At 44.4% G+C, this 13,617-nt stretch overlaps 1 protein-coding gene across 2 annotated transcripts in view; it reads right to left on the bottom strand.

Annotated features, from left to right (window-relative positions):
- Positions 1 to 6,117: 6,117 nt before the first annotated feature.
- LOC144507678 (adhesion G protein-coupled receptor E3-like) overlaps positions 6,118 to 13,617 on the bottom strand; it is a 76,102-nt gene continuing 68,602 nt past the window's right edge. For both annotated transcript variants that reach the window (XM_078234858.1, XM_078234857.1), the window contains exon 18: positions 6,118 to 7,138. In XM_078234858.1, coding sequence (XP_078090984.1) covers positions 7,127 to 7,138 — 12 coding nt within the window. In that variant the 3' untranslated portion in view covers positions 6,118 to 7,126. The remainder of the gene's footprint in view (positions 7,139 to 13,617) is intronic.

Genomic DNA, 13,617 nt, shown 5'->3' with positions numbered 1-13,617 from the left:
TGTTCGCAACCTCTGCTCTTGCTTGGATAGCTCAACTTATGGCTCCAGGAGCCTGACATGTTACTCCTCTCACAACTGGGTGGTAAATTAAATATACTTACCCACTCTTAGGAGACACGTCCTGTCACCGGATTCCTGTGAACGATCCTGCCAACTACACCAGTTCTGTAGGGTTTTTTTAGAGGCTAGGTATTGAGCTTAATTTTAGCCAGTACAAAGACTCACAACTACAGTATCCTGGTGAAAGGCGTTCTTTATTGACCAACGTACTGGGTTGGGCGGTCCAACATTTTTCTGAAGTTACATCGCATCAGCAATATAATTATGCAATTTCCAAAAGTCATTTTACACACCGACTGGCTCATCCTCGTCAGAAATGAACCAATCATCATTAGTACAGGTCAATCATTATTAGTAAATGTCATATACCAAATGTCATATAAATTGCATTTATTCTCTGACAGCATGGGAACAGTGGTTACGAGTGATTTCTGACTGCCTTTCCCCTGGCCACCTGTATTGGCTCCAGACCATCTTATCTGGTTTAAGGCTTTGTCTATTCATAGGCTGCCTGAGTTTGCAAGCTTTGTCCTTGGCTTATGAATTTTCTATTCATAAGGACTGACGAGAGTCCATGCCGATAAGAGCTATGCTTCTGTGAGTGTATTGTTATAAAGAATGTGGTTCACTTTACTGGACTATTTTCCCATGATGCTTTAGAACTCTGCCATTAGCCAAGCTGCAATACACTTTTTTAGAAATGCATGTTTAAATTCTCTAACTGTGGTTATATGTGTTTCTATGCAGACAATACCTCTGTAAAATATATGCATAAGACAGTCTGTGATTTTTATCCTCAGTTATCCTCTGTTTTAATAGCCTTTGTTAGTGTTTTAGTCTTAGGGTATTTCAAATTCCACTAACTCAGGGGATATGCCTTGACACTGCCAGAATCATCTTTCTTTGAAGAAAGCCCAATAATCGGCGACCATTTTTTTCTGCCAACCTTTGACTCCAACTTATTGTGCAACACGGTGGCACAGTGGTTAGCACTGCTGCCTCACAGCGCCAGGGATCCGGGTTCGATTCCCGACTTGGGTCACTGTCTAGGCAGAGTTTACACGTTCTCCCCATGTATGCGTGAGTTTCCTGCGGGTGCTCCGGTTCCCTCCCACTATCTGAAAGATGTGCTGATTAGGTGAATTGGCCATTCTAAATTCCCCCTCAGTGTACCCGAACAGGCGCCAGAGTGTGGCGACTGGGGGATTTTCACAGTAACTTCTTTGCAGTGTTAATGTAAATTTACTTGTGACACTAATAGAAAAATAAACTTTAAAACTTTAAACTTTATTTGACCCAAATGCATTCTGGCCCCATTGAAATTGGCTTTCCAACCCAATTAGTTTCTCTTACTCTGTACTGTTTTCTTGTTCTTTTCCATAGTCAGCCTAAAATGTTTGATACAATGATTACTGACCTCCTAATGATACCGGATCTACTTGGCGCACCTCATTTCCAAGAATCCTTCCCTGTTGGAATGGACACATATTGCTGAAGAAAGAGTTCCTGCGTACATTCTTGGAACTCTTGCCTCTCCCTGCCCTTTTAACAAAGATAGGTGGAGCGGTGGATAGCTTGTTTGTCGAAGTTTGTCAAAGGATACAGCAGGACATCGATCAGTCGCAGATATGGATGGAGAAATGGCAGATGGAGTTTAATCTGGGCAAGTGTGAGGTGCTGCACTTTGGTAGATTAAATGTTAGGGATAAGTATACAGTTAATGGCAGGACCCTGAAAGCATTGATGTACAGAGGGATCTTGGGCAGAATCTATTTTGCGAGAGTTCAGGATCAAAAAATGGTGCAATTACATTGCTTGATGTAGCCTATAGGCCACCAACTAGTGGATTGGATAGAAAGGAACAAATTTATAAAAAGTTCTCCAGCTCTGCAAAGCTCTCCTATATTAATACTGCGAGGAACTCTGTCCTGGCTTTGTTCAGGCCTCTATAGGTCCCATCAAAACAGTAGAGCTGGGGTTTCCGACCTCACCGCTACAGAAGAATCCAGAGACAGAAAAAATGCCTCCGACAGAGTGCTACATCCCCACAGATCTGAGCCAAGGCAGCCAAACTGAGTGCACCCCAAGCTCCTCTATGCCGTCTGAGGACGATGAGCCACATCCAAAGAAAAAGAGAAGTAAGTTTGTATTCGGTATTTGAGCAAATATTTGATAGAATTAAAAACAAAACAGGAAACAAAAAATTGGTCACTTGTTTCTGTGCAGTGTTCTCATCTTAAAGGCGTAGGTTGATAAGGACAGACTAACTGTTCAGATTTGACCTACCACTTTAAGAGCCAGTTCCTGTGAAGCCCTTCCTTTTAGTTTGAGGCTATATATATATTTATGTGTGTGTGTGTGTGTATAGGCTTTTTTTTAGAAAAAAATGTAAGGACTTCAAATTTATTTTCTGCTAAAGACACACAAGATGAGGTGGGGGAGGACCTCAGTCCGACAAATAGATCCTGTTTAATTTCCAGTAACACTTTAACCTAACGTGACTATCGTTGTAGCATCCAGTCCTGATCCAAACCATCGTTGCAGTCAAATGGCATCTCGGTGTTGGAATAGTGGGTTGAGGAAACACGGGTTGAAAGATCTAGAACATAGAACATAGAACAGGACAGCACAGAACAGGCCCTTCGGCCCACGATGTTGTGCCGAGCTTTATCTGAAACCAAGATCAAGCTATCCCACTCCCTATCATCCTGGTGTGCTCCATGTGCCTATCCAATAACCACTTAAATGTTCCTAAAGTGTCTGACTCCACTATCACTGCAGGCAGTCCATTCCACACCCCAACCACTCTCTGCGTAAAGAATCTACCTCTGATATCCTTCCTATATCTCCCACCACGAACGCTATAGTTATGCCCCCTTGTAATAGCTCCATCCACCCGAGGAAATAGTCTTTGAACGTTCACTCTATCTATCCCCTTCATCATTTTATAAACCTCTATTAAGTCTCCCCTCAGCCTCCTCCGCTCCAGAGAGAACAGCCCTAGCTCCCTCAACCTTTCCTCATAAGACCTACCCTCCAAACCAGGCAGCATCCTGGTAAATCTCCTCTGCACTCTTTCCAGCGCTTCCACATCCTTCTTATAGTGAGGTGACCAGAACTGCACACAATATTCCAAATGTGGTCTCACCAAGGTCCTGTACAGTTGCAGCATAACCCCACGGCTCTTAAACTCCAACCCCCTGTTAATAAGAGCGAACACACTATAGGCCTTCTTCACAGCTCTATCCACTTGAGTGGCAACCTTTTGAGATCTGTGGATATGGACCCCAAGATCTCTCTGTTCCTCCACAGTCTTCAGAACCCTACCTTTGACCCTGTAATCCACATTTAAATTAGTCCTACCAAAATGAATCACCTCACATTTATCAGGGTTAAACTCCATTTGCCATTTTTCAGCCCAGCTTTGCATCCTATCTATGTCTCTTTGCAGCTACAACAGCCCTCCACCTCATCCACTACTCCACCAATCTTGGTGTCATCAGCAAATTTACTGATCCACCCTTCAGCCCCCTCCTCTAAGTCATTACTAAAAATCACAAAGAGCAGAGGACCAAGCACTGATCCCTGCGGCACTCCGCTAGCAACCTGCCTCCAATCCGAAAATTTTCCATCCACCACCACCCTCTGTCTTCGGTCAGACAGCCAGTTACCTATCCAATTGGCCAACTTTCCCTCTATCCCACACCTCCTCACTTTCATCATAAGCCGACCATGGGGGACCTTATCAAACGCCTTACTAAAATCCATGTATATGACATCAACTGCCCTACCTTCATCAACACACTTAGTTACCTCCTCAAAAAATTCTATCAAATTTGTGAGGCACGACTTGCCCTTCACGAATCCGTGCTGACTATCCCGGATTAATCCGCATCTTTCTAAATGGTCGTAAATCCCATCCCTAAGGACCTTTTCCATCAATTTACCAACCACCGAAGTAAGACTAACCGGTCTATAATTACCAGGGTCATTTCTATTCCCTTTCTTAAACAGAGGAACAATATTCGCCATCTCTCGAGTTGTTAGCCATTGATGTCGGTCAGTTATATCTTTCCAAGGAATACATATATTTGTCCCTACTGAATACTAAACAGGTTAGTTACAGTCACATTTCACCAAAATATAGCAATAACTGACATACTTTGTCTAAGGAAGTTGAGCAACACATCATCTATTGATAGAAAATTACAGAGAATTTCCTATCTGGTCTGATCTGATCTGTCCATGTTTCGTATTTGCCTCCACTGTTAATCTACTTTTTAAGAGTTCATTGCTTAATATCCCATGATCAAAATCAGCACGTCAGAGTTTTAGTTTATACTTTTCTTAGTAATTGTCAGTCAGAATCTTGAACTAGTTATTCGTGCCTCTTTGAGCGCAGTAAAACACTGTCCTTTTCAGATCAATCATCAACTTTGGATTTTTCTGGAACCAGGACTTTGAAATCACTTGCATCTCTCCACACTTTTTCAATGGTTTTTGCAGCATTGTCCTATTTCCTTTTCCCTGGGTTGAAAGACGGAGGAGGGATAGGGTTTTTTTTTTAACCAATTTGTCAGCGGGTCAGCCAAAGTGTGCTTTAGGATTGTAGGATTTTATAGCACAGAAAGAGGCCATTTGGCCCATTCTACTTCCGGCAAAGAGCTTTAGTTGCTGTCTTCGGTCCTTTTCCGACTTTAGTTTATTCAAACAAATGTTTGCAATAGCACCTCTTTCGCGGTGCTCCTAATTGATCTTGGGATAATGATGGTGATTCAATATCAGCCTCTGCTGTTCTGCAATTTATTGAGCATTCAGCTAGGGGGGTTAACATACTTTTATATGATAATTATGCTGCTGTACTGTACTAAAACACTGGATCCTCTCAAGTTTTATCTCCTCCCCCAACTGTTTAAAAAATTTTTTTTCTTCCTTCTCACAGGCTGCACAGTGGCACAGTGGTTAGCACTGCAGCCTTTCAGTGCCAGGGACCCAGGTTCAATTCCCGAATTGGGTCACTGTCTGTGTGGAGTTTGCACATTCTCCCCATGTCCGTGTGAGTTTCCTCCTGGTGCTCTGGTTTCCTCCCACAGTCCAAAGATGTGCGGGTTAGGTTGATTGGCCATGCTAGATTGCCCCTTAGTGTCAGGGGGACTAGATAGGGTAAATGCATGGGGTTGCAGGGATAGGGCCTGGGTGGGTATGTGGTTGGTGCAGACTTGATGGGCCACATGGCCTTCTTCTGCAGTGTAGGGTTCTATGATTCCATGATTCTATGATCTCCTCCAGAGTTGTCCCAAGCATCACAAGCTCTCCCTCCTGCTGCATCTTTCCAGCCAAGCATTCATCTGTCTTACCTTCCTTTCTCTCTACTCGCTTGCTAATGGCACTGGGAGTAATCTGGAGATGACTACTTCTGAGGTCCTGCTTGTTAGTTTTCTCCCTACCTCCCTAAATTCAGTCTTCAGCACCGTATCCCTCTTTTTAACCATGTCATTGGTACTGACATGGACCATGATTGCTGGCTGTTCACCCTCTCCCCTCAGGGTGACCTGCGGCCGCTCAGTGACATCTTTGACTCTGGCACCAGGAAGGCAACGCATCATCTTGGATTCACATCTTCAGCCACAGAAACACCCATCTATTCCCCGAACTATCGAAATGTAGTCATTCTTGCAATGTAGGAAAAATGGCAGCCAATTTGCGCACAGCAAGCTCCCACAAACCACAATGTGATAATAACCAGATTGTCTTTTTTATTGGTGTTGTTTGAAGCATCAATATTGGCCTTGACACCAGGGAGAACTCCCCTGCTCTTCTTTGAATAGTAACGTCTTTTGGCATCTTTTACATTCACCTGAAAAAGGAGATGGTTAATGTCTCACTCGGAAAGGCAGGCACCTCAGACAGTTGCAGCAGCCTCTCATTATTGCACTGGAATGTCAGGCCAGACTTTGAGCTCAACTCTCTGGAGTGGGATTTGTTACGATAGACAACATTCCTGGAAGGTCGGACGCGATATCTAAAGGCAGGTTTGAGATACAGGCTAGCCTTGGCTTGGAGTTGGTTTTGTACTTTTATTAATACAAGTTAGATTTAATTCCACATCCACAACGCTATTTTAAAACAATGCAGTTCGCAACTCAGTTGACACTCAAACCAGAGAATGATGCATCAACTATCTAATTATTGATCGGTAGGTTATAACTAGTTATGATGTATCTTCTACTCAGGATGAAGCACAAAGAAATAAAAAGAACAATTGGGTGGTTGAAAACAGATGTTAGTGCCCTGAAATACCTGGATGTCTTTTTCTACACAAGCCATAAGGATTACGCAGATTTGTTGCATTGTTATTGACAGAAAATTCAATTTACACGCGATCTCCTTAATCTTTAATGGCACAGAATTAATAAAGTAACTTAATCATAAAATATACTTTCAATGAAAAGGCAGCTTATAAAACTAAATTGCGACCTCATTACTGTCATGTCATATTATTATGTAAGATGCTTCCCTTCTTGCAGTACCCACAGGTCACATCCAATGTGTATGGGTTAGGTTGATTGGCCATGCTAAATTGACCCTAGTGTCAGGGGACACTCGGGGATTAGCAGGGTAAATAGGGTTACAGGAATAGGGCCTGGGTGGGATTGTGGTCGGTACAGACTCGATGGGCTGAATGGCTTCTTTCTGCCCTGTAGGGATTCTATGATAATACAGTGGAGCCCCATTGTAACGCGATGGTTGCGGTCCATAAAATGCTATCGCGAATGTTATCGGGGTCGCGCTAAATCAGGGTCGCGCTAAATCACTAAACCGGAAATACTAAAAAAAAGGGTCCAATGATTCATCGCGCCATATCCGATTTCGCGCTAAATCGGGGCGCGTTACAACAGGGCTCCACTGTACTTGGAGGCTCCTTTGCCAACAGAACAAGTATTGAAGATTTGAGGCATTTTGGAAGGTATTGTGTCCACACATTCTTCACGCAGAGTTTGGTCCACATCAAGTTAGGAGCCAGAAATGGTGGGTCAGTCTTTGCAGAGTCCAAGAACACATCCAGTCACGCTGTCTCCTGTGGAGGAAAACATGCTCTCAGTTTCAGATTCCTTTTAAACCCCTTCACATTCCGAAGTTGTTGACCGTGAATGAGATGCACTGTAATGGGCTGACAGAGGTATGCTTTCATAACGGGAGGCGAAGGCCTAGTGGTATTATCGCCAGACTATTAACCCAGAAACTCAGCTAATGTTCTGGGGACCCGTGTTCAAATCCCACCGCGACAGATGGGAGAATTTAAATTCAATAAAGAATATCTGGAATTAAGAATCTACTGATGATCATGAAACCATTGTCGATTGTCGGAAAAACCCATCTGGTTCATTAATGCCCTTGAAGGAAGGAAATCTGCCGTCCTTACCTGGTCTGGCCTACATGTGACTCCAGAGCCACAGCAATGTGGTTGACTATCAACTTCCCTCCAAGGGCAGCTAGAGATGGACAATAAATGCTGGCCAGCCAGAGACACCCATGTCCCACGAATTAATAAAAAAACTTCTTATTGAGGTGTGCTCTGCCTAGGGTATACTTTCAGGAGCTGTGACTAAGGTATACTTACATGCCATCTACCTGAGATACACTTGCATGAACTCTGGTAGTGTTCCCCTTCCTTGGTCAAGCACCCACACTTGGGTATCTGGATTGTTATAATGTCATGAAATGGTAGAGAAAATAATCAAAATGGCTAACCGAATGCTTGCCTTTATATCTAGGGGACTGAAATACAAGGGTAGAGGGTAGAAGTCATACTTCTGCTATACTAAAGCCCCGGTTAGACCACAATCGGAGTATTTTTTAATAATTAATTCACGGGATGGGGCGGGGCTGGATGGGCCAGTATTTATTGCCCATCCCTAATTGCCCTTGAACTGACGCTGTTCCAGAGTCAGACCGGGTAAAGACGGCAGATTTCCTTCCCTGAAGGGACATTAGTGACATTAGGGTTTTTACAACGATCGACAATGGTTTCATGGTCATCATCAGATCTTACCCTGGGTCTCTGGATTACTACTCCAGTGACAATACCATTACGTCACTGCCTCCCCAGTATTGTGAGCAGTTCTGAGTGCCACACCTTAGGAACGTATATATTGGCCTTGGTAGGAGTGCAGTATAGATTTACCAGAATGTTAGCTTGACTCCGAGACTTAAATTATGAGGAGACATTTCACACCTCATGTGTGAAATAAGTTCACTCTCAGTCAAGTCCGGACCTGTTTTCAATATGCATGTACTCACTTTCTAGGACTAGTCAGTAGATCACAAACAGGAACTCAGCCTGATTGTTTCCCCCCGCAACCCAGTGGCAAAAATGCATTGTTGTCAGCTGTGACTTACTAAGTCAGCCCTGACTGGTGATTGAACCTGGGACCTTTTCGCAGAGGGGTGCAGCACAGTGATTATCACTGCTGCCTCACAGAGCCAGGGACCCGGATTCAATTCTGGCCCTGGGTATCTGTCCATGTAGAGTTTGCATGGTCTCCCCTTGTCTGTGTGGGTTTCCTCCCACAATCCAAAGATGTGCAGACTAAGTGGAATGCACTGCCTGGAAGTGTGGTGGAGGCAGGTTCAACTGAGGCATTCAAGAGGGCATTAGATGATTATTTGATTAGAAACAATGTGCAGGGAAATGGCACTAAGTCATAAATCTCATTTGGAGAGTCAGTGCAGACACGATGGGCCAAATGGCCCCCTTCTGCGCCGTAACAATTCTGTTATGCTGTGAGAAAATTATCGAAGTTGTCTATTTAAGGGAAGATACACTGGCATCGGAGGCAGTCCAGAGAAGGTTCACTAGGTTGATCCTGGGTATGGAGGGATTTTCTTATGAGGAGAACTTAAGGAAGGAGTTAGGAAGGTTAAAGGAACATAAGAACATAAGAAATAGGAGCAGGAGTAGGCCATCTAGCCCCTCGAGCCTGCTCCGCCATTCAATAAGATCATGGCTGATCTGAAGTGAATCAGTTCCACTTACCCGCCTGATCCCCATAACCCCTAATTCCCTTACCGATCAGGAATCCATCTATCCGTGATTTAAACATATTTAACGAGGTAGCCTCCACCACTTCAGTGGGCAGAGAATTCCAGAGATTCACCACCCTCTGAGAGAAGAAGTTCCTCCTCAACTCTGTCCTAAACTGACCCCCCTTTATTTTGAGGCTGTGCCCTCTAGTTGTAGCTTCCTTTCTAAGTGGAAAGAATCTCTCCACCTCTACCCTATCCGGCCCCTTCATTATCTTATAGGTCTGTATAAGATCCACCCTCAGCCTTCTAAATTCCAACGAGTACAAACCCAATCTGCTCAGTCTCTCCTCATAATCAACACCCCTCATCTCTGGTATCAACCTGGTGAACCTTCTCTGCACTCCCTCCAAGGCCAATATATCCTTCCGCAAATAAGGGGACCAATACTGCACACAGTATTCCAGCTGCGGCCTCACCAATGCCCTGTACAGATGCAGCAAGACATCTCTGCTTTTATATTCTATCCCCCTTGCGATATAGGCCAACATCCCATTTGCCTTCTTGATGACCTGTTGCACCTTTAGACTAGGTTTTTGCGTCTCATGCACAAGGACCCCCAGGTCCCTTTGCACAGTAGCATGTTGTAATTTTTTTCCATTTAGATAATAATCCAATTTGCTATTATTTCCTCCAAAGTGAATAACCTCCCATTTGTCAACGTTATACTCCATCTGCCAGATCCTCGCCCACTCACTCAGCCTGTCTAAATCTCTCTGCAGACCTTCTATGCCCTCCACATGGTTCACTTTCCACTTATCTTTGGTCGTCTGCAAACTTTGTTACCCTACACTCAGTCCCCTCCTCCAGATCGTCTATATAAATGGTAAATAGTTGAGGCCCAGTACCGATCCCTGCGGTACGCCACTAGTTACCATCTGCCAACCAGAAAAGCACCCATTTATTCCGACTCTCTGCTTCCTGTCGGATAGCCAATCCCCAATCCACGCTAACACCCTACCCCCAACTCCGTGTGACCCAATCTTCTTCAGCAACCTTTTGTTAGGCACCTTATCAAATGCCTTTTGGAAATCCAAAAACACTGCATCCACCGGTTCCCCTCCGTCAACCGCACTAGTCACATCTTCATAAAAATCCAACAAGTTCGTCAAGCACGACTTTCCCCTCATGAATCCATGCTGCGTCTGCTTAATCGAACCATTCTCATCCAGATGGCCTGCTATTTCTTCTTTAATGATGGATTCCAGCATTTTCCCAACTACAGACGTTAAGCTAACCGGCCTGTAGTTACCCGCCTTTTGTCTATTTCCTTTTTTAAACAGCGGCATAACATTAGCCGTTTTCCAATCCGCCGGCACTATCCCAGAATCCAACGAATTTTGATAAATAACCACTAACGCATCCGCTATTACCTCTGACATTTCTTTCAGTACCCTGGGATGCATTCCATCCGGACCCGGGGACTTGTCCACCTTCAGTCCCGTTAGTCTACCAAGCACTGCCTCCCTGGTAACATTAATTGTATTGAGTACCTCTCCTCCCACCAACCCTCTATCGTTAATATTCGGTAAACTATTTGTGTCTTCCATCATGAAGACCGACACAAAAAACTTATTTAAAGTTTCAGCCATTTCCTCATTTCCCACGATTAAATCCCCCCTCTCGTCCTCCAAGGGTCCAACATTCACTCTTGCCACTCTATTCCTTTTTAAATATTTATAAAAGCTTTTACTATCATTTTTTATATTTAGAGCTAGCCTAGCTTCATAACCGATCTTTCCTTTCTTTATTGCTTTCTTAGTCGTTCTTCGTTGTTTCTCAAAGTTTTCCCAATCTTCCGATTTTCCACTATTTTTGGCCACTCTGCACGCATCGGTCTTTAATTTAATACTCTCCTTAATTTCCTTCATTATCCACGGCTGGTTATCCCTTTCCTTACAGTCCTTCTTTAGAACATAGAACATAGAACATTACAGCGCAGAACAGGCCCTTCGGCCCACGATGTTGCACCGACCAGTTAAAAAAAAAACTGTGACCCTCCAACCTAAACCAATTTCTTTTCGTCCATGAACCTATCTACGGATCTCTTAAACGCCCCCAAACTAGGCGCATTTACTACTGATGCTGGCAGGGCATTCCAATCCCTCACCACCCTCTGGGTAAAGAACCTACCCCTGACATCGGTTCTATAACTACCCCCCCTCAATTTAAAGCCATGCCCCCTCGTGCTGGATTTCTCCATCAGAGGAAAAAGGCTATCACTATCCACCCTATCTAAACCTCTAATCATCTTATATGTTTCAATAAGATCCCCTCTTAGCCGCCGCCTTTCCAGCGAAAACAATCCCAAATCCCTCAGCCTCTCCTCATAGGATCTCCCCTCCATACCAGGCAACATCCTGGTAAACCTCCTCTGCACCCTCTCCAAAGCCTCCACATCCTTCCTGTAATGTGGGGACCAGAACTGCACACAGTACTCCAAGTGCGGCCGCACCAGAGTTGTGTACAGTTGCATCATAACGCTACGACTCCTAAATTCAATCCCCCTACCAATAAACGCCAAGACACCATATGCCTTCTTAACAACCTTATCTACTTGATTCCCAACTTTCAGGGATCTATGCACACATACACCTAGATCCCTCTGCTCCTCCACACTATTCAAAGTCCTCCCGTTAGCCCTATACTCAACACATCTGTTATTCCTACCAAAGTGAATTACCTCACACTTCTCCGCATTAAACTCCATCCGCCACCTCTCGGCCCAACTTTGCAACCTGTCTAAGTCTTCCTGCAAACTACGACACCCTTCCTCACTGTCTACCACACCACCGACTTTGGTGTCATCAGCAAATTTGCTAATCCACCCAACTATACCCTCATCCAGATCATTAATAAATATTACAAACAGCAGTGGCCCCAAAACAGATCCCTGAGGTACACCACTTGTAACCGCACTCCATGATGAATATTTACTATCAACCACCACCCTCTGTTTCCTATCCGCTAGCCAATTCCTGATCCAATTTCCTAGATCACCCCCAATCCCATACATCTGCATTTTCTGCAGAAGCCTACCATGGTGAACCTTATCAAACGCCTTACTAAAATCCATATATACCACGTCCACTGCCTTGCCCCCATCCACCTCCTTGGTCACTTTCTCAAAAAACTCAATAAGGTTAGTAAGGCACGACCTACCTGCCACAAAACCATGCTGACTATCACCTATCAATTCATTACTCTCCAAATAACTATAAATCCTATCCCTTATAATTTTTTCCAACATCTTGCCGACAACAGAAGTGAGACTCACCGGTCTATAATTCCCGGGGAAGTCTCTGTTCCCCTTCTTAAACAATGGGACAACATTCGCTAACCTCCAATCTTCTGGTACTATACCAGAGGCCAACGACGACCTGAAGATCAGAGCCAGAGGCTCTGCAATCACTTCTCTTGCCTCCCAGAGAATCCTTGGATAAATCCCATCCGGACCAGGGGATTTATCTATTTTCAGACCCTCCAGAATATCCTGCACATCCTCCTTATCAACTGTAATACTGTCTATTCTACTCCCCTGCAACCCAGTGTCCTCCTCAGCTATATTCATGTCCCCTTGCGTGAACACCGAAGAGAAATATTGGTTCAATGCTTCACCAATCTCCTCCGGTTCCACACATAACTTCCCTCTGCCATCTATAACTGGCCCTAAACTTGCCCTAACCAACCTTCTGTTCTTGACATACCTATAGAACGCCTTAGGATTCTCTTTAACCCTATCCGCCAAAGTCTTCTCATGTCCCCTTTTAGCCCTTCTAAGCTCGCTCTTCAACTCCCTCTTAGCCAATCTAAAGCTTTCTAGTGCACTACCCGAGTGCTCACGTCTCATCCGAACATAAGCCTCCTTTTTCTTTTTAACCAACAAAGAAACTTTTTTGGTGCACCACGGTTCCCTAGCCCTACCAATTCCTCCTTGCCTGACAGGGACATACCTATCACAGACTCGCAGTAGCTGCTCCTTGAAAAAACTCCACATGTCGGACGTTCCCAGTCCCTGTAATCTCCTAGTCCAACCTATGTTTCCTAATTCTCTCCTAATAGCCTCATAATTACCCTTCCCCCAGCTAAAACCACTGGCCCGAGGTTCATGCCTATCCCTTTCCATCACTAAGGTGAACGTAACCGAATTGTTATCACCGGAATATATTGTTGCTGAGTACTGAAAAGGATCTCCATAAAAATCCTCCACTGTTCCTCAGCTGTCCTATCTACCAATCTGCTCTCCCAGTCCACCTTAGCCAATTCAGCCCTCATCCTATCGTACTTCCCTCTGTTCAAACAGAGGACACTGGTATGGGACCCTACTTTCTCCTCTTCCATTTGTATCAGAAATTCGACCATATTGTGATCACTTGACCCAAGAGGGTCCTTCACAAGAACATCCTTAATTCTACCTACCTCGTTACACATTACCAGATCTAAGATAACTCGTTCCCTCGTCGGTTCTGTAAC

The sequence above is a fragment of the Mustelus asterias genome, chromosome 19, assembly GCF_964213995.1.
Source record: "Mustelus asterias chromosome 19, sMusAst1.hap1.1, whole genome shotgun sequence".
Lineage (NCBI taxonomy): Eukaryota > Metazoa > Chordata > Chondrichthyes > Carcharhiniformes > Triakidae > Mustelus > Mustelus asterias.
Note: the sequence above shows the minus strand (reverse complement) of the source record. Positions and strands in the feature narration are given on the sequence as shown.